Source organism: Panthera onca, chromosome E1 (assembly GCF_046562875.1).
Source record: "Panthera onca isolate mPanOnc1 chromosome E1, mPanOnc1 haplotype 2, whole genome shotgun sequence".
In the NCBI taxonomy this organism is placed as follows: Eukaryota; Metazoa; Chordata; class Mammalia; order Carnivora; family Felidae; genus Panthera; species Panthera onca.
The window spans coordinates 51450210-51474140 of record NC_138352.1 but is presented as its reverse complement, the minus strand read 5'-3'; the positions used below and the strand labels follow the sequence as shown (position 1 = coordinate 51474140).

Genomic DNA, 23931 nt, shown 5'->3' with positions numbered 1-23931 from the left:
TGCCCGTTCAGACTTCATGCAAAGTGGGAGCGCCACCTCTCGGGGAGCCAAGTGACTCCAGAACGAAGGAAGTGAGTCACAGAATCTTAAAAAAAAAAAAAAAAAAAAAAAAAAAGCAGCATGCCGGAAAAGCAAGAAAAAGCAGTGCCGGAAGTTAAACGTCGGAACGTTGCTCCTTAGAATGACACCCGACCCTCCAGAGGAAGCGTGGGCGAGTGGTGTTCTGCCAAAACGGACTCCCCGGCAGCCGAGCCGGAAAGAAGCGTTCCGCGCCTGCCGGCGCCAGGAACCACGTGGGGCCGGGGCGTGTTTCCGGTGCCGGCTTCCCCAGCCGGAGTTGCAGCTCGAGCATCTGGAGGGGTGAGATGGGTTCTGGGTCCTGAGAGGAGGGGGAGATCAGTGGGGTCGGGGTCGGGGGAGGCCAAGGGGTCGGATGAGTCCGGCTCTGAGAGGTGGCCAGAGGGATCGGTTGGGAGGGAAGGGCGGGGCAGCGCCGGTGGACAGGTGCAGACCTGTCAGCGCAGGTCCCACGCCACGTGGACTCGCCTTTGTCCGAGGCTACCTTTCCGAACATCGGGCCGCGACGACTGGGATTGTGCCTTATTTGTCTGTGTCGCGTGCAGTGCTGGGCACGGAGTTGGGGCTCAGTAAGTTCTTGCTGAATGAATGAATGAATGAATGAATGAATGAATGACGGGTGTGTGTCTGGGTTGGTATGGTGGACATTTATAGGAATTCACCGTATGGGTATAAGGAGTATTTTGGCTCCTTACCCCCATTTTCTCCTGTGGAATCTCTGCCTGTCTCGAGCTTCCATTGGGAGTTCTCCGCCAGCCTTTGGGCTTTGTCTCTTTTTCTCGGAGGTGCAGGGTGATTACCATTTAAGATATTTTCTTTGCTCTTATTGAGTGCTGGGCCAGGAGGCTAGGTGCCAGGGACAGACACAGCAGTAAACCATACGTGTATACAGGCCGCAGACCAGTGGGGAGACAGACCCACAAACAGAAAATTCAAATATGTTAAGGTGCTGTAATAAGAGGTTAAAGTACAGGAAGAGAGCCAGGAGGTGATGTGGCGATCCACATTAGGGATTGTCTTTCAAGGTCAGGGGCCTCCTCCATTCTCATCTTGGGTAGACAGAGCAGGTCATGAGCCCAGTCTTCTCTGTAAAAGGCGAGGTCTGGGATAGACATTCTCTAGGCCTCTTTCCTGCACGATGTCCCATTTCACGTGGCCCTAGTTCTCTCAAGATCCACCTTTTACTGGTTTGTCAGAATCTTCATGATGTCTTATGATGGAGCATAAATTGCATCGGGAAATTGGGAATTTGGCCTTCATTCTGGTGCCCTAGATTTGTTTTCTCATTCGTAAAATGAAGGGGATTCTAATGAAATAATCTCTAAAACCCCTTTCAGTCCTAATACCATGACTGTGGTAGTAGGTCAGACCGCTTCATTCTGCTTTTTGCCTGACACCACTTTATCCCTCTAGCTTCCCTTCTCTGGATTATTCACAAAATGTCTTCTTCCTTTTTTTTTTTAACATCCCCTACCTTAGTTCTGCCACAGTGTTGGATACAAAATAGATGCTTAATAGAAGCTTATTAAGTCAAATGCCATAGAAATTATATGGTCCCTGCTTTTGCACGCTCCCCCATCCTGGGATATTAGTTCAGAATTAAGGGCACTGAAGAGGAATTGGGTTTTTGGGTTTCTTTGTTTTTTCTTTTAGGGAAAGTTCTTTTTTCCTTTAGGTACTTTTTTTTTTAACAAAATGTCCTTTTTTTTTACATTTATTTTATTCTTGAGAGAGAGAGAGAGAGAGAGAGAGAATGAGTAGGGAGGGGCAGAGAGAGAGGGAGACAGAATCTGAAGGAGGCTCCAGTCTCTGAGCAGTCAGCACAGAGCCAGACAAGGGGCTTGAACTTATGAACTGTGAGATCATGAGCTGCACCAAAGTTGGCACTCAACCGACTGAACGACCCAGGCCCCCCTCTTTTCTTTTTAATTTATTTATTTTGAGAGAGACAGAGTGCAAACGACAGGACGAGGAGCAGAGAGAGAGGGAGAATCCCAAGCAGGCTCCACGTGGTGAGCAGACAACCTGATGTGGGACTCGAACTTATGAAACTGAGATCATGACCTGAGCCTGACTGACTCAGGTGCCCCCTTTAGGAACATTTTTTATACATGTGCTCTTCTAGAGTATTTTCAGTGCGGCACTTGTGGTGAACGCATTTTTTTTTTTTACCAAAGAGACTTTTGGAGTTGGCTTGACAGATATAAACCAGCTTTATGGGGTAATCCGCTTGAGAAGGATAATGATGTAGACAGGATATTCAGTGCTGTTTCATCCCTGCAGCTGTCTATCCTCAGGACCATGGCCAACAGCGAACGCACCTTCATTGCCATCAAGCCTGATGGGGTCCAGCGCGGCCTTGTGGGAGAGATCATCAAGCGTTTTGAGCAAAAGGGATTCCGCCTCGTTGCTATGAAATTAATTCAGGTAAGTGGACTTCATTCTTCATATTTCTGTTCTCTTGGAGTACAGGGCAACGTTGTACGTTAGCCTCTCGGATTCTCCCTTCCCCTCCTTTGTAGTCTTCCCCACGAAGGGTGAACACAGATGTCCTGAGACCTGGAAACAACTCGGTGGCTGGCGTTGTGGCTGAGTCTTGCAACAAACCAATTACTGGGACTTTGGAAATAGCCTCCCTTTCCCTTTAGCAATGCAGAGTTCCATATGTTACCGCAGCACTGTGATTTCTGACTCAAAGCCCTGGGCATGTTTGAGCTCCTGGTCTTGAACTTCTTGAGCAGATTATTTCAGAGAGCTTCTCCCCTCCCCCACCTCCCTCTCTGAGGCAGGTTGTTTGTCAGCAAGGAAATCTTTCTGTCCTTACTTACTGCCCACTTAGTGTGTAGCATATATTAGGCGCCATCAGGGGTTGTTGGGGGGAAAGCTGTGGTTTTGGTCTTGGGGGAGCCCCCCTGAAAACAGTAGAGAACAGATGCATTTGCAACACACCTGCCAAGCAGTATTCCGGAAAAATGAAAAGAATTAATTGGCCAAGAACCCTTTTTCAGACAGGCCTGGGAAATGAGAATTCAAATTCTCAGAGCAGATAAATTAGGGGACAGTCTTTTTTCCCAGCACTAGAGTCATCTTTGGACTCTGCTGGTGCATTTTAAATGGAATTTGGTTTGCAGTGTAGTTCCCGCGTGGTGTTTTGGGAAAACCGCTTTAGTGTAAGGGGCGGGGTGGGGGGGGGGTAGATGGGTGTTAACGCAGAGGGGGGTACGTGATGGAGTCGTTAGTGCCGGGTATCGGGTCAGTACTGCTTTCCAGAGAGTTTGCATATTAAATTAGGTTTTGAAGGTAAAGCGAAATGAACAGTATTGTTGATCACATGTGCTGGACGCATGTGTTTTCTGTAGCCCTCACGATGACCCAGAGGTGTACTTATCTCTATGCCTGTGGTCGTTGGAACCTGGGGCTTGGAGAGGTTAAGTAATGAATCTGAAGGCATGCAGTCAGTGATGCAGGGAAGATTTTAACCCGGGTCTCTCTGACTCCTAAGTGTGTGCATTTTTCCTGTTATACCAAGTTCCCATCCAGGGTGTGGGCTTGGTGAAGAATGGGGCGAGGGATGACTGCCTTGAGTCTAGGGTTGTTTATAGGTGACTTGGAGGAGGAAAGACCTGATGTCCCCTCCTCCAGAAAAAAAAAAAACAAACCACGCTGTAATCTGTTCTGCAGATTAAAGATAATCAGAAGCAATGACTAGAATTAAAAGAGTGTTCTGGTAAGGGAAGGTCAAGTCAGTGTGTCCGGAGGCTACCCCTACCAGTCTTCCATTTGGATTGGGGGTTGGTGGGAGAGGGTGAATTGCTAACATGGCGTGATCACGCGGCTGTGTAATTTTACTTTGGCAAGTAAGTATCAACCAGAGGCTGAGCGGCAGGATGTTCTGAATGTGCTTTTTGGCAGCAGATGTCCACGCTTGTGGGTATCCCTGCAGTGTGCCCTCCACAATGCAGTCCTACAGAACTGGGAAAACTAAGGGTCCTTGTTAGACCCTGAACAAGTGTGTGCGCAGTGGCAAAGAGCGAACACAGCTGGGTGAGTCGGGATTGCTAGGCAGGTGGTTTCCTCCCCAGCTAATTTGATTTGGTCCCACATACCGGCCTTGGCAGTGTGACAGTTTCTAGTTCCTTCTTCATCAAAATTATTTATTGCTAGATGTCATCTTTTTCCCCTCCCTTTTTAAAAAAGTTTTATTTATTTATTTTGAGAGAGACAGCGCTAGCAGGGGAGGGGCAGAGAGAGAGAGACAGAGAGAAACAGAGAGAGAGAGAGAATCCCAAGCAGGCTCCATGCTGCCAACGCAGAGGCAGACGTGGGGCTCCAACCCATGAAACCGCAAGATCATGACCTGAGCTGATACCGACAGTCAGACGCTTAACCATCTGAGCCACCAAGGGGACCAGATGTCACGCTCTTTTGAGTGGTTTGTGTGGAAATCGCATAGTTGCCATACCCGCCTTCATCTTCTGAATAAATCTGAAGTATCCCTGAGAAGTGGCCGGGTTCAATTTGCTTCTCATCCATTGCCAAGACCCCCCCAACCCTGACTTCCTTTTCACGTTTTAGTTGAGTCTTGCTCTCAATGAATGGAAATTCATTGTATTGTTAGTTTTCCTGTCTGAGTTGGGATGGCTGGATTCAATTCTAATGTTCTGTGGTTCTGTTCTGATCAGCCAAGGCCAGTAGGGGGGACATTGGTACAAAGCTGATGCACTTTTAGTCTCTGGCACAGCTCCCCTCTGGTAGTGTTGGGAAAGGATTGGTTTGTAACAGAATCAGTGCGCTACGAGCTCACATTTCACACAGCAGCGAGTGGGAAATAACTAGATGGCTGATCCTTAGATAGTTTGAGGGTCAGTTCTCATCCTCTGTTCCGTGAAATAGGCTTCCGAAGACCTTCTCAAGGAACACTACATTGACCTGAAGGACCGTCCATTCTTTGCCGGCCTGGTGAAGTACATGCAGTCAGGGCCTGTGGTTGCCATGGTGAGTGTGCACGTGTGGGGGCATTGACGCGAATGACTCAGTTGGGAGCCAAGAGTGTGTGCTGTGATTCTCGCCTCTGACACCAAGTCCTCACTTAATACAGAGGGAGTGGGGGCTGGGAGGATTGGACAGTTAGGATGTGAGTTGGCTCTCTGACCCACCAAACACAAAATACATTTGTTTGCTGAACTGAAGACTCATCGCGACTCAAAGCTGGGAGCGATCGGCAGAGTCTGCCTGATTCTGCACTTCTGGAGGGAGGCAGATTGTCTCTTGTTTATTGCAGTATATATGGGTTGTCCTTATTGTGCCACACTCTCTTCCAGACGCTGGGGATATAGTCATGAATGAGACAACACAGGAACTTATTTTCATAGCTTTCCTTGCCTATACATCTTGAAGGGGAAGATGGGCACATAATGAAGAAACATATATATATACACATATACATATGTATGTATATTTATTTATATTCATATATATATATGTATATCTATTAGCTAGTGATCAGTGATTTGCACAGAATGAAATAGGATGATGTGACAAGTGACCGCTTTAGATTGGGTGGTCAAGGAACATGCTTTTCAAGCTGAGATCTGAGTGAGAAGGAGCCAGACGTACACAAAATCACACTGAAGAGCATTCTCAGCAGGAAAACAGCATGTGCAGAGGGCCTGGGCTCTTGAAGGACAGAAGGAAGGTTGGAGTGGCTGAAGCCTGGTGGGTAGAAGAGAAGGTCAGATGACATGAGTTCAAAGATACGGGCAGGGGCCAGATCAGGCAGGGCTGTGTCGGCCATGTACTTCACGGGCTCTGAGACGAATGCCTGGGAGGTTTTACACTGGGCATTTTTAGAGACTGCTCTGTTCAGAAGGGATTGTAGAAAGGCAGGAGTGGAGGCAGGGAGACTGGTATTCCCGTTGTTGGGATAAGCAGATGCTCCATAAACGTTTCTTCAGTGTTAAGGGGGCTTTTTTGTTTTCTTGTTTTGAATTAATAGTTTTCAGATTTTCTGCTGAGATTGGTTTTCTTCCTTGACCATTTGTTCTTTTATCCTTGGAGGTCTGGGAGGGGCTGAATGTGGTGAAGACAGGCCGGGTGATGCTGGGAGAGACCAACCCTGCGGACTCCAAGCCCGGGACCATCCGTGGAGACTTTTGCATCCAAGTTGGCAGGTGAGAGTTGGTGCTTTTGCCTTCTTCCAAAATCTGAGTTAGGTGACACGAGAATTTGGGTTCCTCGGGTACCCGGCTGGCTCAGTTGGTAGAACATGTGACTCTTGATCTTGGGGTTGTAAGTTGGAGCCCCATGTTGGGTGGAGAGATTACTTTAAAAAAATCTTTTAAAAAGGCGGGGGTGGGCACCTGGGTGGCTCAGTCGGTTAAGTGTCCGACTCTTGATCTCAGCTCAGGTCTTGATCTCACAGCCGTGAGTTCAAGCCCCATGTTGGGTTTTGCGCTGGGTATGAAGCCTACTTTAAAATAATAATAATAATAAAAAATTTGGGTTCCTGAGTCTGGGATGGACATGATGCCATATGCAGATGAATTTAAAATAAGTTCATTGTGTTTCTCCCTCTGAGTTTGGTGTCTGGCCTGGCGAGCTCCCTGCCACCGGCCATCGACATCACTGTGGTTGTGCCTCTCTCGAGAGGGTAGGGCCTGGGACAGCATACCTTGTTGGCCGGAGCCCGTTCACTGCTGGCATCAGTGTTGCTAGGAGGGCCGGATATGGGGAGGGCATCCTTCATCCTGACCTTAACTGCAGCTGTGGGCTTTTTCTTTTAACACGAACTAATGTACACGGAGCTTTGGCTCTTTCTGCTGCAGTGGCTGCGAGCTGTCTGGCAGTGGGTGTCAGGGGGAGCTCCTGGGCAGTTTAATCCTTTGGGTCTCGGTAACGTGGCCATCTCTTCCCCCTTCCAGGAACATCATCCATGGCAGTGATTCCGTGGAAAGTGCGGAGAAGGAGATTGGCTTGTGGTTTCAGCCTGAAGAGCTGGTGGATTACAAGAGCTGTGCTCAGAACTGGATCTACGAGTGACGAGAGAGCAGACCTCAATGCTCTGCCCGTTCCAGCCCCTCTCCCTCCCGTGAGCAGGGGGCCAGCCTCTAGCAAATCCGGTTATTTTTGAGAACTTCCTTGTAATGCGGAGGGGAACTCCTGGAGCTGGGAGTGCTCCCTGAACAGTATTATGTACCACCATCAGATTAAAATATCTCATCCCAGTATAGGATCCATGGAGTTGGTTACTTTGTATCGCCTTACTGCTTTGGATTCTTGTTTCCTTTTCACGTACTCTGGATAACTGAGCTAATAGTGTAAATACTATATAAAATATTTTTATTGGCCTGAGAGATCTCTCTCTCTCTCTCTTTCCCTGTCCCTCTCTTCACCCTGTATCCCATCCACTTTTGACACTGAGCCAGTCAGCAGCCATCCAGGAAGGATCTGCTAGGATCTGCAGAGGATTCATTGGAAATAAAAGCCTTTCTGCTCTTGAGAAGCTCTCAGGGACTCAATGGATGGGGGAGTGTGAGAAGTTGTAACTACTCCAAAACAGAAAGGCTGTGTGGACAGTGGGCCTGGGTCCCTGGGATGACCTTGAAAGAAGCAGGCGAGGGGCGCCTGGGTGGCACAGTCAGTTAAGCGTCTGACTGTAGGTCTCGGCTCAGGTCCTGATCTCACAGTTTGTGAGTTCAAGCCCTGCATGGGGCTCTGTGCTGATGGTGTGGAGCCTGCTTGGGATTCTGTCTCTCCTCCCTGCCCCTCCCCCACTCGTGTGTATGCTCTCTCAAATAAAACTTAAAAAATTTTTTTTTAACTTTTTATGTTTTTATTTTATTTTTGAGGGAGAGAGACAGTGTGAGTGGGGGAGGGAAGACAGAATCTGAAGTAGGCTCCAGGCTCTGAGCTGTCAATGCAGAGCCTGACGTGGGGCTTGAACTCACAGGCTGCAAGATCGTGCCCTGAGCCGAAGGGACGCCCAACTGGCTGAGCCACCCAGGCACCCTGAAACTTAAAAAAATTTTTTTAAAAAAGGTAAAATCTTGTAAGTAGCTTTGATTTGTTAGGGCACTGATTTGGTTGCTTTAATGGGCAAGCTGGAAATTTACTTACCTTTTTTTTTTAATGTTTATTTATTTAAAGTTTATTTTTTATTTTTTAAAGAAAGAGAGGGGAGGAGACAGGATCCCAAGCAGGCTCTGCACTGTCAGCACAGAGCCCAGTGCAGGGCTTGAACTCAGAAACCATGAGATTATGACCAGAGCTGGGACCGAAAGTCGACGCTTAACCCACTGAGCCACCTAGGCGCCCTGGGACTTACTTACCCTTTATTTAAAAATGGACAGCACTGTGACTATAGTTCACAATACTGTATGTACACTTGAAATTTGCGAGGAGGGTAGATCTTAAGTGTGCTCACCACACAAAAATAAAGAAAAATGGTAACTATGTGAAGTGATCGATAACGTTCATTAACTTCATTGTGGTGATGTCACGCTAGATATAAATTGAAACATCAAATCGTATACCTTAACTACATACAAGTTTTATTTGTCAGTTATACCTCAGTAAAGCTGTAAAAAGCCCAGAAAGTCCACATAGCTAAGTGGAGGCAGTGATGGTGAGGTTATGAGCCTTGAGGGGGTCCGGTGACTCCTTTCCTTCTAACCAACGTAACATGGGTTACCACCCATGCCTAACAGCAAGTTGGGAAAGGGAGTGGAGCGTTCTTTCAAGGGGGTAATCCTGGATTTACCCCCTTTGCTCCCCGCCCCATCTCATTGGCCAGAACTTAGTCACGGGCAAGTGTCTCGCTGCAAGAGAAAGTGGAACCTTTTTTATTTGGTTTTTATTTGGGCGACCTTGTGCTTGGAGAATACTCAGAAATTCTCTGAGAAGGAGGCAAGTGAGAACAGATGTTGGGGACTATGACTTTTGCCACAAACTTGAGCGGCTTTTCTTTCTTGGTATTTTGCCTGTGCCCTGGCTTTGGTAGAGAGTAGAGAGGAGGGGAGTTGGGATGGGGGCTTCCGTGTCCTCCCAGTTTCCCTGGGGCATCCCTGACAAAACTAAGATTATTTAAAGTGCGCAATGAGAGTTGACCTTTGCATACTTCGTGGGAGGATTTCCTCCATGAGGGGCTACTGTTTTCTCGTCCAGCTGAGGACTAGAGGCATTTCTGTTGCACGCAAAGCCTGGCCTGTTTGTTTTGGGGGGAGTGAGATGAAGTGCCAGCCCTTTGGGGAATGAGTATGTGTGTCGTGAGGCAGGGTCAGGGGTCACACCTCGCCCAGTTAAGGGCAGTCTTTGCAGGAAGGACAGAAAAGTGAGCAGAAGGCTGCCCCTGCAGGGAGGTATTAGTGACGGGGCCAAAGGGGCAAACAGCTCTCCAGAGAATTGTCCGGTGAGATTCCCAGCCTCCTTCCCACAGTTGACATTGGATAACTCCGAAAAAGAAGTCCAAATTAGGGCTTGGCCTCGAAGCCACAGGGAACACTAGTCGTCTCTTCTCCAGAATGAGGGCTGTGTGTTCATGCTCTGCGACCAGAAGTTTGGGAAGCCAGCAAGGTGTAACAGGGCTGGACTGTCTGTCGCCTTGCAGTCAGGACTCACGGGTGCAAAGGCACCCAGCTCGGAGGGGCCCATTCAGACCAGGTTCCACACAACCCAAAGGCAGAGGGGAGTCATGGTGAAACAAGAATGGGGTTTATTCCAGGGAGGCCACCACCGGGAAGACAGTGGACCCTCTCAAAGACTGTCTCCAAAGGACTGAAAATACCTTCCAGGTCTTTTGTTGTTTTGCTTTTTGTTTGCTTTTGTTCTTTTAAACATTTTTTAAAAGTTTATTTGTTTTGAGACAGAGGGAGTGCGGGAGGGGCAGAGAGAGAATCCCAAGCGGCCTCCACGCTGTTAGCACAGAGCTGGCAGTGGGGCTCGATCTGATGAACAGGAGATCACGACTTGGGCTGAAGTCAAGAAGCAGAGGCTTAACTGACCGAGCCACCCAGGCACCCCATTGCTTTTTTGTTTTTAAAGCATCCACACGCAGCGTGGAGCCCAGTGTGGGGCTCAGACTTGCGGCCCTGAGATCAAGACCTGAGCAGAGACCAAGAGTTGGACCCTTAACCAATTCAGCCCTGCTTCTAGGTTCACATAAAGCTTACGTGGGACAAAGGTCGTGCGTAACCACAAGTGAGCAGCGAAGGTCAAATCGCTCACTGTCTTGCAGTCAGTCACCCTGGTCTTGCTGGCTCAGGGCAGTTCTTGTTGCTTGAGGGGGTGGTTTGTTTCCATCACGGGATGCTTGCCTGCAGGGTTTTCTGCCTGAGTGAAGAGGGAAACTAGAAGGAAGAATTTAATCAATCAGCGAGTTTGAGGTCAAAATGGAGGTAGTTGAAGCCCAGTTTCAATCTAGCAGGTACAGCTTGTCAGTGCAGTGCCGGGAGCACTAGGGTGAGGACACAGGGCTCCCCTTGATCAGCTCACTGTCCTGAAGGGAGACAGACAGATACAGGGCTCTCACCATCTCGGGGTACAAGCGCTGCTGGATGGGGGTCTGGAAGGGCCGAGAGGAGGGGCCCGCCGCCTCCCCAGGGACCTGGGAGCCCCCCCCAAGGGTGGAGAGCCCTCCGCAAACATGACAGGTCTGCTGTAAGACTACTCGAGAATCTTGTCAGGGGTAGGTCTCAGGCTGAACTGGAGAACCTGACCGGAGTGTGTGTGTGTGTGTCGGCAGAAGGTACACAGTGTGTGTGCGTGTGCGCGCGCACGTGCCCGCGTGTGTGGCGGCAACAGGTACCGAAGGGAGGGTGCGGACTGGACGTGCGTAGCTGCGCCCCGGCCGCGGGACACCCGGGTGGAGAAGCCACTTCCCGCTCCGGAGCCCCCATCCACTGCGGGCGAGCCCGGGGCGTGGACAGGGGCCACGGGCCGCGGCGGCCTCGCGGGTTGGGCGGCGGGGCGTCCGGGGTGTGGCCGTCGCAGGGCCCTCCCCCCGAGCGGCTCCCGACCCCGCCGCCAGCTCCACGTCGCGCCTCCCGCCCCGCAGCGCAGCCAGCTTCCCGGTAAGACGCCACGGGCGCGCTCCACTGTCGCCCCCCGGCCCCTCCCCGCAGGCGCGCTCGCCCCCCGCCCCCGCTCCTCTCCCCTCTCCTCCCAGGCCCGGTGCCGGGTCCCCTCCGGCGGGGCGGCGGCGGCCGGGAGGCGCGTGTCCCCGCGGAGCGGGCGGAGGGGCCGGGGCGCCCGCGGGGTGGGGGGAGGCGCGGGCCGCGTCCCTTGTCCGCGCGGCCGCCGGGCCCTGAGCCGCCCTTGTCGCCCGCAGGCCATGGCCCACCAGGAGCGCACGTTCATCGCCGTCAAGCCGGACGGCGTGCAGCGCGGCCTGGTGGGCGAGATCATCAAGCGCTTCGAGCAGAAGGGCTTCCGCCTCGTGGCCATGAAGTTCCTGCAGGTAACGCGGCGCGCCGCCGGGGTGCTCCTGCTTCCGCTCCCCGCCGTGGCCCTCGCCTCCGCGGCGACACAGCCGCCCGAGACCAGCCCCGAGGCCCGCGAGCCCCGGCGCCCTCCGCAAGGTTAAGCGGAGGTGACGTGTCGCCTGCCCGGGCTCGCTGCCTGCGGGGGAAGCCCGCCCCCGCCCGGGCCTATGCCCGGGCCCCCGTGGGCTGCAAGTGTGTGTGTGGGGGGTGAGGCTGCAAGTGCCCGGGGGGGGGGGGGCGGTGGCGGGGGGAGCCCTCCCGCAGCCGGCTCCTTCCAGCTTAGGGCAGTGCCTGTCACTTCCACGCCACAGGTGGGGGCACAGATCTGGACCTTAAGGGATAAGTATTGAAATCTTAACCAGGCCCATCTGGGAAGAAGAGAACGTTCTCGGTTAACATCTGAAATGTTTACAAGGACACTGGGAACGGACCTCTCTCTGGCGTATTTCCTTCAACGGCAGACCCTCCACATCTAGATTTTCTTTTTTTTTTTTTTTTTAATTTTTTTTTTTAACGTTTATTCATTTTTGAGACAGAGAGAGACAGAGCATGAACAGGGGAGGGGCAGAGAGAGAGGGAGACACAGAATCTGAAACAGGCTCCAGGCTCTGAGCTGTCAGCACAGAGCCCATTGCGGGGCTTAAACCCACGGACCGCGAGATCATGACCTGAGTTGAAGTCAGCCTCTTAACCGACTGAGCCACCCAGGCGCCCCCCACATCTAGATTTTCAAATCACCTACTCTTTAGGGTTGTACCATCCCTAACGCCAGGGACATTATGAGGGTGTCTTCATGATCTGATCAGTCTTTCTACTAAAAGAGTGTCAGGGTTTGGAGAGGATAATTATTTTATAGATATACGTGTATATATCTATACACATGTATGTATATGCGTATATGTATGTGTATATATATATGCACACATATTGCATACATGTATACACACTTACATATGAATGCGGGTTAACATATAACTGGACTTCTAGAAAAGCCGTCCTTTGAAAGGGGGGTTCTGGGGTTGGGATGGATCCATATTTGAGCCTCTCCAGTTTACTTCCTAACTGCAACCTCCTGTTCAATGCCAGGCCTCGGAGGAACTCCTGAAGCAGCACTACATTGACCTGAAGGACCGCCCATTCTTCCCCGGGCTGGTGAAGTACATGAGTTCCGGGCCGGTTGTGGCCATGGCAAGTGCTTTTGGGGGGGTATGGAGGAAAATAAGGGCTGGTACAGGACTGGGCTTGCACAGTGCCCGTGTGTCTTTTTAGACATCGGCCCCAGCTACTCCAAATGCCTTGTTTTACAAACGGAGCCTGCTGGAGTTACTCAGTCGACAGAGCTGCTAGGAGCTTGGGAGGCAAAAGCAAGGGGAAAAAGTTGTCTAATCCAGTGCTAGAAATAGAGCAGTCGATTTCCTCCTGTGACATTTGTGTCCAGTTGGGAAGGAAGAGAACAGAGGGTACAATAAGGAGGTGCAGAGTCGTGGAGAAAGTGCACCTCCTTCCTGTTCTCTGAGGATGGCTTTGTTTCCGCTCTTCCCTGCAATGCACTTTTTGTTTTCATGCAAACCTAGTGTCCCGTGCTAACAGTCTGATGCCCATCCCACTGCCCCTGTTTCAGTCTGATCACTTTTCTCCACCCTTCCGTCACCGTTTCTTGTCCGTGTTTGTGGCTGCAGAAGGGCCTTCAGTCCTGTTAGCCTTCCTCTCAGGCTGGGAAGTCCCTGGGTTGGGTAGGTGGTTTCTCTGTCTCCTCGCAGCGTGCCCGGGATGGAGTGCGAGCACCTTACACCGGTCCCTGCTGTCTGCTGGGGCCGGCTGGTTGGCCATGTCACTGACTGGTCTGATTGAAGTGTGCCATCAGGCAGGGCTGAGTGTTTGTTCCCGGTGGCCCCAAAGGACAGATCTGATGCAGTTCCTTTTCCCTCCTGTCCAGGTCTGGGAGGGACTGAACGTGGTAAAGACGGGGCGAGTGATGCTTGGGGAGACCAACCCAGCAGATTCTAAGCCCGGCACCATCCGTGGGGACTTCTGCATTCAAGTTGGCAGGTGAGTCCCGAGGGGTGCCAATGATGTGTCCTCAAAGCCACTTAAAAAGGGTGGGGGGTGGGTACAAACCATTTGGGGCATATCCCAATTTTAGGAAGGCTTGAACTTTTAAAATTAGGTGGTAATGATCACTGGATGAAAGCTCCCTTAAAGAGTTACTTCCCCCTGGGCTACTTAAAATTTTAACCAAAACCTCACAGAAGGGAGCTGCATGTGGTAGGTCTCAGGGGACACAGCCAAAGAGCCTCTGCTCTGTGCGGTGCTGTGTCTGTAGGCGTGTCATTTAACCCTTTGGTTCCCTTGCTGTATAAAATCTGGGCAAAAACCTTACAGAGTTTAAGATCCAAGTGGAATAGAGGGGTTGGGCGTGTGAATGTCTTGGCGGAGCTTTGCAAATTAGTGTTGTAAGAAAATGCAACAGAAATGGCCCCCGATGGTGAATGTATCCCATCTCGTCTGGTTCTCGGTCTGGTTCTCCCTGTTTTTCAAAATGAGAGAAGTAATGTTTTGTGGCACAGCAGTCTTGGGGTACAAACACTCGTTTTGGAAGCGGGAGCATAACAGAGCTGAGCCACGGGATGCTTTTGATCCAGTACTCTTAGAATTTTATAGTTGCTTTTAAGAGGAAATGCCTTGGGTCTCCTGCTTCAGGTGGCAGTTTGGCGGGAAAGGTCTGCAGCGACCATCCTTTGCTTCAGCCGCGAACAGACTTTTGCACTCTAAAATGTGGTAGCCAGTGATTGTTGTCTCTCTCAGGAACATCATTCATGGCAGTGATTCAGTAAAAAGTGCAGAGAAAGAAATCAGCCTGTGGTTTAAGCCTGAAGAATTGGTTGACTACAAGCCTTGTGCTTTTGACTGGATCTACGAATAAAAGGTGGATGGAGCATCAGTCCCCTTCGGCACCCCCTGATGCGTCCCCGGACACTGCTCTGCATTCCACTGACTTGGAAGCCAGAGAATCAATCTTTCTTTTCTAAAACTTACTAATAAAGCCCTCGGAAACTGGTGCAGCCTCCTGTGCTTACTTGATGCCAAACTGGAAGAAGTGACTTGGTCCCTTGGCTTTCATAGCATTATCCAGAAGCAAATGATCCTACTTGCGGTGGAAGAACGGTCTGCCCCTTGTCAGCATCTGGGTGCACTTGTAGACTCTAGGAGGGAAAGTAGTGAGGCGGACGAGGACAAGTGTGGCACTGGTTGTGTGAGTACGGAAACTGAAAAGGGAATAATGAAAATAAGTATCGCAGCTGCCTTAGAGGATGTAGAAAAAGGTGGGTTTCCGTACACAGAATTTGTTGAAACTCGCCAAGGGTGAAACGCAGACCAGTCAAGTCCAGAGTTACATCTTTGTTGACTGAAAACTGGGCGAGTTATGTCTGAAGAAATGGAAGTCTAAGGACATCTGTAAGAGGAGGATGATGCCCCTGCAATGCAGGTGTAAAAGAATGTGGGGCGCCTGGGTGGCTCAGTCAGTTGAGCGTCCGACTTCGGCTCAGGTCATGATCTCGCGGTCCGTGAGTTCGAGCCCCGCGTTGGGCTCTGGGCTGATGGCTCAGAGCCTGGAGCCTGCTTCCGATTCTGTGTCTCCCTCTCTGTCTGCCCTCCCCCGTTCATGCTCTGTCTCTATCTGTCTCAAAAATAAATAAAACCTTAAAAAAAAAAAAAATTGGAGGTTACGGGAATATGTGGGTTTATGAATAGCTATGTTCTGTTAGGCAACTGGTGAAAGTTGATATGCGACTTGCATATAAAAGACTCCGTATTATTTAAGAAAATTTTTTTTTCCCCTCGGGGCGCCAGGGTGGCTCAGTCGGTTAAGCTTCTTTCTGACTTCGGCTCAGGTCATGAGCTCACTTTCGTGAATTTGAGCCCCGCGTCAGGTTCTGTGCTGACAGCTCGAAGCCTGGAGCCTGCTTCGGATTCTGTGTCCCCTCTCTCTCTGCCCCTCCCCTGCTCACACTCTGTTTCTCTCTCTCTCAAAAATAAAGATGAAAAAAAATTAAAAAAAATAATTTTTCTGTATTATTTTTGAGAGAGAGTGAGAGAGCATGAGCAGGGGAGGGTCAGAGAGAGAGGGAGACACAGAATCTGAAGCAGGCTCCAGGCTCTGAGCTGTCAGCACAGAGCCCGACGTGGGGTTTGAACGTGTGAACCATGAGGTCATGACCTGAGCCGGAGCTGGATGCCTGACAGACTGGGCCACCCAGGTGCCCCATTGTTACTTTTTTTAATGCATATTGCTAGACTAGAAAACAATGACAAAAATACATTGACAGTTTGGTGCAAAAAATGTTACAAGTCAACGAGTTCAACATTTTCTAAATTATTTTTCAATGTCACATTTAATGTTTATATACGCTACGTGCTCTCACTACATTAAGTAGAAGTTTGATTATTAAACTTACAGATGGGACAGTCCCGAGGTTCAGCATTTTTTTTTAAATTTTTTTTTTTAATGTTTATTTTTGAGACGGAGAGAGACAGAGCATGAATGGGGGAGGGTGAGAGAGAGGGAGACACAGAATCTGAAACAGCCTCCAGGCTCTGAGCTGTCAGCACAGAGCCCGACGTGGGGCTCGAACTCATGACTGCGAGATCATGACCTGAGCCGAAGTCGGCCGCTTAACCGACTGAGCCACCCAGGTGCCCCCTGAGGTTCAGCATTTTAATGTGTCCCCCGGTGATCCCTCTGCACACGGGCTGAGGTACTTGGATTAGCAGCAGCAGTTAATTATGGGCTTATTTTGTGTCAAGGCTGTTCTAACAACTTTACATACATCAGTTTATTTACAGTCTTCACAACTCTTAGGAGGTTGGTATCCTCACTTTACGACTGAGGAAACGGAGCCAGATTACAGACTTAACCAGTAAAGGAGTAAGGTTTCAGTGCCGGCAGCTGGATTCGGACCCCACGCTCTTGGCCACTCTGCTTTACCTAGTTTTCCTTCCAAGTGACTCCAGAAAATTATAAGGTTGGAGGGTAACTGGAGTCAAATTTGGAGTGGGGAAAGCTGTGGACTTTACGGTGTGGACTTAAGGACTTACTTTGGTAGTGAATGAGAAAAGGTGGACTGTGGTGAGGGTAAATCCTATATACCAGCTAGGTGTGTGAAAGCAGTTAACTCCTTCAGAACCTTTTATGATTTCAGTACAACTTTTATTTGAACGTGTATTACACGCATTGTTTAAAATGCGTTACCTTAGGGGCCCTGGGTGGCTCGGTTGAACGTCCGACTCTTGTTTTTTGGCTTAGGTCACGATCCCAGGGTCATGGGATTCAAGCCCCACATTGGGCTCTGTGAGTGTGGAGCCTGCTTAAGATTCTCTCCCTTGGGGCGCCTGGGTGGCTCAGTCGGTTAAGCCGCCGACTTCGGCTCAGGTCATGATCTCGAGGTCCGTGAGTTCGAGCCCCGGGTCGGGCTCTGTGCTGACGGCTCAGAGCCTGGAGCCTGCTTCTGATTCTGTGTCTCCCTCTCTCTGACCCTCCCCCGTTCATGCTCTGTCTCTCTCTGTCTCAAAAATAAATAAACGTTAAAAAAAAAAAAATTAAAAAAAAAAAAAGATTCTCTCCCTCTCCCCTACTTGCTTGCCCTCTCTCTAAAATATATATACATATATATATATACACACATATATATGTATATAAAACCTTTAAAAAACCAAAATGCTTTATTTTTTTCATCATAGTATGTTCTTTAATCTCCACCCCTTGGTTCCCTCGTGCCCCCACCCACCTCCCCTCTGGTAACGGTCAGTTGTTGTCCAGAGTTGAGTCTGCTTCCTGGTTTGTCTCTATTTTCCCTCCTTTGCTTGTTTTTTAAATTCCACATTGAGTGCAATCATGTGGTATTTATCTTTCTCAGATTTATTTCACTTAGCATTATACTCTGCTCTATCCATGTTGTTGCAAATGGCAAGATTTCATGCTTTTTATTTATTTTTAAAGTGAGAGAGAGAGAGAGAGAGAGAGTGGGAGAATCTGAGCTGTCAGCACAGAGCCTGATGCAGGGCTTGATCCCACAAACCATGAGATCATGACTTGAGCCAAAATCAAGAGTCAGATACTTAACCAACTAGGCCACCCAGGCACCTCCCATTATTTTTTATAGTATTTTATTATTTTTATTTATTTTTAAATTAAAAAACATTTTTTAAATGTTCATTTTAGAGAGAGTGTGTGTGTGAGCAGAGGAGGGGCAGAGAGAGAGGGAGACAGAATCCTAAGCAGGCTCCAGGCTCTGAGCTGTCAGTACAGAGCCCGACATGGGGCTCAAACCCATAAACTGTGAGATTATGACCTGAGCTGAAGTCAGACACTTAACTGAGCCGCCTAGGTGCCCCTATTAATTTATTTTTAAAGTTTATTTATTTTGAGAGAGAGCACACACAAGCGGAAGAGGAACAGAGAGAATCCCAAGCAGGCTCCACACCGTCAGCACAGAGTCCGACGCGGGGCTCAATCCCACAAACCGTGACATCATGACCTGAGCCGAAATCAAGAGATGCTTAACTGACTCAGCCACCCAGGCGGCCCTTTTTTATTTTTATGGCTGAATAATACTCCATTGTATTTATATATACACTATATTTTCTTTACCCATTTATCTATGGATGGACACTTGGGCTGCTTCCATAGTTTGGCAATTCTAAATAATGCCGCAATAAATAATGGTGCGTGTATCCCTTTGAATTAGTGTTTCTGTATTCTTTGGGTAAATACCCAGTAGTGTGATTGCTGGATGGTAGTGTAGCTTTTTGTTTTTTAAGTTGATTTGAGAGACAGAGAGAGGGAGAGGTGGTTCTAGTTTTAACCTTGAGGAGCCTCCATACTGTGTTCAGTGGCTGCACCAGTTTGCATCCCCACCAGCGCATGAGGGTTCCTTTTTCTCCGCATCTTCGCCAACACTTGTTTCTTATGTTTTTGATTTTGGCCATTCTGACAGGTGTAAGGTGATATCTCATCGTAGTTTTGATTTGTATTTCCCTGATGGTAAGGGATGATGAGCATCTTTTCATGTGTCTGTTAGCCATCTGTGTTTCTTCTTTAAAATGCATTACTTTTTTACAGGGTTATTTGCTTTTTGTCAATAGGCAAACCCTATTTGGCCTGCTTGTGAGACCGGCCAAAGAGGGTTACGCCAGCCTCAGCAAGTCTGTAAGAGGAAATCCTTTACTGTTCTCCCTGATCTCACAAGGCTGGGTAAACAACACAGGGCTAAAAAGTTACTTATTTCTGGGAAACACTTGTTACTCTTAATGCATATGCTGGGCATAAAGCACACCAGAAAACTAGTTTCCTAAGAGGCTTAAAGAATAATATATATATGTTAAAGCTCATGGGACTGTAAATGAGAGCCAAGCTGGGAATTCCCATGTACTAGGCAACTATTCAAGCCATTTAAGGTAGAAAGCAGATACTGTTTTTCTTGGAATGTGTTCTAGATTTCTAAAGTGTGATGATGAAATTAACCCGGGAAGAGACTCAATCCATTATCTTACATCCATAAAATTCTCTGCAGCTTTTTTAGTAAATGTTGAGTAACTTACCGAAGAGACTGTTGGTAAAGGAGGGTGTCTTGCATTTCCTCTTCATGTAAACAACAAGAGCTAGCTGGGATAATTTTTAATTTTTTTTAATTGATTTTTAAAAAAATTTATATCCAAGCTAGTTAGCATATAGTGCAACAATGATTCAGTAGATTCCTTAATGCCCCTTGCCCATTTAGCCCATCCCCCCTCCCACAACCCCTCCAGTAACCGTTTGTTCTCCGTATTTGTATCTCTTTTTTTGTCCCCCTCTGTTTTTATATTTTTGCTTTCCTTATGTTCATCTGTTTTGTATCTTGAAGTCTTCATAGGAGTGAAGTTATATTTGTCTCTCTAATTTCGCCTAGCATAATACCCTCTAGTTCCATCCACTTAGTTGCAAATGGCAAGATTTCATTCTTTTTGATTGCCGAGTAATATTACATTGTATATATACCACATCTTTATCCATTCATCCATCGATGGGACATTTGGGCTCTTTCCATACTTTGGTTATTGCTGATAGTGCTCTAGCTGGGATAATTTATATACAGCCTAGGAATTCTGTCTGCTGTTGAGGTTAAGGGAGCTTAGAAAAAAGTCCCCCATGGGGCACCTGGGTGGCTCAGGCAGTTTAAGTGTCTGACTTTGGCTCACGTCATGATCTCACCGTTCATGGGTTTGGGCCCTGTGTCGGGCTCTGTGCTGACAGCTCAGAGCCTGGAACCTGGTTCAGATTCTGTTGTCTCCCTCTCTCTCTGCCCCTCCCCCACTCACATTCTGTCTCATTCTGTCTCTCAAAAATAAATAAATGTTAAGACTAAAAAATAATAAAAAATGAAAAAAAAAAAAAAAGTCCTCTAGCAAGCATGCCGAGGCTGAAACAGCATGTTCTAAAGTGACGAAACCTCCCTGCCGGCGGTCGCACTCCCCTCTGCCCATGCCGTGCTTTTGCCATTTACCTTTCTATGAAATCCTGGCTCAAATGCAGCCACATCCACATATCCATCCATATTCTGTTCCTCCCTTGTCAGCTACCAGCAGATTCTTCCTCACTCATGTGCTTGCTTTCCCACAAGGGGCACAGGTTCTGGGAGGAAGGAACTGACCTGACTCTCTCAGAGACCTGTGATTGCTTACAGAAGGCACTAAGTACTTTGAATAAAAAAATGACACCCTTCAAAGACTAAAGCGTATTAAAGAACCGCTCCGATACGACTCAACTTTAACATTTTATTTTGTGTAAAAAAGGGCAAATTTAGTGAATTATTTTCATCTTGTACACAAAGTTATAATTTTAATGCTTTTCACATCCATGCTGAAAATTTGCAGTTTGGTAAAAATGAAAGGAACATAAGTTTCTCTGAAGGAATTTTTCACGCCATTATATACACTTCCTGAGAAAGTCTCAACACTTTCTCAATGATCACAAGTTACCAAGAAAATAAAAGATTAAATTTGTACAGATATTGATCTATATATCAAATACATACAGAAATGATGTAAAAACCTTATGCAGTTTACTTTGACCTCTGTCCTCAAAAGATTTGCCCAGGGACAGATGCTTTTCTTTTGTATAAATGACTGTGGCTTTATTTAAAATATGAAAATCAAAGGAAGCAACCCAGTTTAATCACAGTATTTTTAAAATCCCTTCCCAATAGTAAAGGATCATTACCAAATATATAGCACCATAATACAAATATTGATGGGAGAGGGTATTCACATCACGCAAAATTAATATAATAAAAACAAACAAACACTGAAAACCCGTGTTAGTATCCGTAGAAGTTGTTGATAACAGCTTTAGCTTTCCTCATACACAGCAAGGAAAAGGTTAAAAGAGTTTAAACTACCAAAAATCCCCAAATAATCCTAACAGGAAAAAAATGAAAGCAAACCCAAGGTCAGCAGTACATTTTGAACCGTAAAAGAGAATGGGGCTATTGGGTTGTACGACTGGAGTTATGGCTAAGACACCAATCTCCTCTGCACTGACTTATTTCCTGTTTATCAGCGGCAGGAGTTAGAGCCTGAATGATGAGGAGGGCTTCAGATTGTGTTTAGGCTGCTAGGAAGTCCTTGCCAACCTTTAGCTGTTGGTCACGGGGTCAAGACAGGAAACACTTGGCGAACAGGTGGGAAATTCGAAAACACTCAGAGCCTGGTTTTGCTATATAATTGGAAGCTTACAGGACCTGGCTACAAATGAGCATTGTACACAACTCATTACCAGGCTCCAAATCAAATCCCTCCTGGGTTTCTCAGGTCCCTGCAGAGCCCCAAAGCCCAAGGCACTGGCAAAGCGCACCATGCAGCTGCTTCCTGTGCCCCTGTCACGTGTCATGGAACCAGAGCCTGAGAACGAAGGTCGTGGTAAGCCCTGCTTTGGAAGTCTTCCAGGCTTTAAGTTTATGGGAAGATTCTTTAAGTTAAAGATTTGGGAAGTGTGAGGATGTCACATTTACAGTAGGTCCCTCTCAGTAAGGTTGTTTAAGATAAATATCCAGTAACTTAACAGCTGAATTCACATATATTTGACACGTGAGAATCAACCTGGCGTTGATATGATCTGCATTTATGCCCCTAAAGAGTCAGTATTAAGAAATGTTGACATGCGATTCCATACATTCTTACACTATAAAGTAACAAATTTTACTTCCAGTAGCAACTACAAAACCTTATGTTATTAACCCCTCTTGCATAGAATGAGGTAAACCTGTGCGTATTACCAATGCTATTTATTCCCAAAAGTAGAGCAATATTTTAGAAAATAAATTGCTGGTTTTTAATGTTCTATGCATTTTAAAATTCAAACAAAAATCTCACCTAAAATGGTCTCCTGGGGCTTTCCATTACCGTTTTTTTAAAGCATTCCATAGGCTGAAGGACTTTAGAGGTTAATCATTTTGATTAATTTCTAATTAGCCCTACCTATATTCCAGAGGAGATGGCCAATGTTACCACTCTGAAGAGGCCAGGCTAAGACCCAGAAGCACTTCTAGAACAGATGCAATTAATTCCTGAGAGTTTAGTTTATGAACCTCACTGGTAAACGCTAGAGCTCTCTCATTCAGTCACAACTCAGAAGGTCTGAAAAATGCAGAGAGCAAACCTTTCACCAATTTACCCTTGTATCCTTTTTTTAAAGGAAGCCATGTGAATTTTAAAATAGGGAATGTCTGAAATGGTCCAAATCAGTTATTATTGTTAAAATTAATTTTGAATACAATTAAAAGACAATTCATACTATATATATATATATATTTATATTTATATATATGGAATTTTAAGAAAATTAAATTCTCTTTCAAATTAGTTTTCTAACAAATCCAGGATAGTTAAAAGCAGAGCTGGAATGATTTTGAAATCTAAACGGATTTTTGGCTTTAAACAACTCTGAATTTGATTCCACTGGTAATACAGCAGAACATCTGTTTTGGGGTGTGGTTATACCAAGTATCATCTAACTGATGGAGGGAAACGGTAGAGGCCTGACCAGAATCCCTCATGTGGGGTATCTTTAGTAAGGAAAATAAAATGAACTACGGACAATATTGCATTTTCCCCAACCCCTCGACATGTAGACTGAGATCCTGTATATCTTGTCAACCATTCCAGTTTAACACTTTAGTGTTAGGATAATTTTAATCTTTTTTTTTTTTTAATTAAAAGAGAACATATAAAAGTATCCAGAGTTCTTCCAGTTTCATATAGAACTCCAAATAAATTTTCACAGAATGAAAAACATTTCTGTACAAACATTTAAAATGGGCTGCAATAAAATGCCAACAAGCAGAATTAATTACCCCTTCCATGATCCTATGTGGTGATGAACCCTCCCTGGGAGGGGGGTTCAGTTGCATATTTCTGCAGCAAAGGAAGCTGGAGATGTGACTGGCCTAACTTCTAAAATCCCAAAATCTCCCAACAGGTACCAAAAAGGTTCATTTGTAATGACAGTTCATTTGCATTTACAATTATATCCTTCTTTTAAATCATTTCCTTCAATCCTGCTACCTAAACTTTAATCTTACCAAAAAGTTAGAATTTCAGTTGTTAACAATGCACATAAATCCAAACTTGGAAAATATTACAAAATTCTTCCAAAAGCTTCAAATACAACACAAAAATTGTCCATCTTTATAAATTGAAAAATTTCCCCCCACGACTAAAATAGTTTCCCCACCCACCTGAAAAATCTGGAACTGAAATTTTCTATGTTTAGCAAAATGTCCCAGTGGAATAGCCCCGCTGTACAGCTCGGTTGATTATAAATCAGTCCTGTGTAAAACCCCTCCCCTCCCGCCCCTGGGTCCGGAGCCCGCCTTAGGGCTCCTGTTTGATGTAGAAGCTGGCAGAGCCATTGCTCTCCTGATCGGACGCTCCTTGGAGGAAATTATAATCCTCTCCATCTATCAACTCCTCCTTCAGCTGCAATGTAGTCACTGCATGAGAGAGATAAATGCGGGGGATGTGATTAAGCCTTTCTGGAAAATTCAGATTACTTTCAGTCTTCAGGTTCCACCAGCTGTATACAGTTAATAAGACTTCTTCATGTCTTCCGTAACTCTTAAAACTAACCCCCAGAAGTATGAACCTTTAATTCACTTTAATTCTTAAAATATATTGGCAGTTAAGAAAGTCCCAGAAAGGAACAATGCCGTAATCTAGACACTGCACAATGAACCTCTTCAATGAAGTGGTCAAGTTAATAGTGATCGCTGATTTGATGAGAATAATTTGAATTTTTCTTATAACTAAGTATTCACTTTTATGTCAATGTCTATACAACAGT

The 23931-nt window shown here is 47.0% G+C and overlaps 3 protein-coding genes across 20 annotated transcripts in view; 2 read left to right on the top strand and 1 right to left on the bottom strand.

The window, feature by feature from the left end:
• Positions 1 to 252: 252 nt before the first annotated feature.
• On the top strand, positions 253 to 7309 carry LOC132677066 (nucleoside diphosphate kinase A). 2 transcript variants are annotated; one of them, XM_060628980.3, is made up of 5 exons: positions 253 to 360; positions 2362 to 2505; positions 4972 to 5073; positions 6136 to 6248; positions 6999 to 7309. In XM_060628980.3, exons 2-5 carry the CDS (start codon positions 2380 to 2382, stop codon positions 7114 to 7116), a joined length of 459 nt encoding a protein of 152 aa, XP_060484963.1. In that variant the 5' UTR covers positions 253 to 360; positions 2362 to 2379; the 3' UTR covers positions 7117 to 7309. The 2 variants fall into 2 exon arrangements, with proteins under 2 accessions (XP_060484963.1, XP_060484962.1); XM_060628979.3 differs by lacking the exon at positions 253 to 360 and adding an exon at positions 544 to 647.
• A 3703-nt stretch (positions 7310 to 11012) lies between these two features.
• Positions 11013 to 14613, top strand: LOC132687851 (nucleoside diphosphate kinase B). Its single transcript, XM_078437323.1, has 5 exons — positions 11013 to 11144; positions 11402 to 11530; positions 12642 to 12743; positions 13492 to 13604; positions 14361 to 14613. Exons 2-5 carry the CDS (start codon positions 11405 to 11407, stop codon positions 14476 to 14478), a joined length of 459 nt encoding a protein of 152 aa, XP_078293449.1. The 5' UTR covers positions 11013 to 11144; positions 11402 to 11404; the 3' UTR covers positions 14479 to 14613.
• A 5739-nt stretch (positions 14614 to 20352) lies between these two features.
• MBTD1 (mbt domain containing 1) overlaps positions 20353 to 23931 on the bottom strand; it is a 71446-nt gene continuing 67867 nt past the window's right edge. For all 17 annotated transcript variants that reach the window (XM_060646429.3, XM_060646431.3, XM_060646430.3 and 14 more), the window contains one exon: positions 20353 to 23581. In XM_060646429.3, coding sequence (XP_060502412.1) covers positions 23463 to 23581 — 119 coding nt within the window. In that variant the 3' untranslated portion in view covers positions 20353 to 23462. The remainder of the gene's footprint in view (positions 23582 to 23931) is intronic.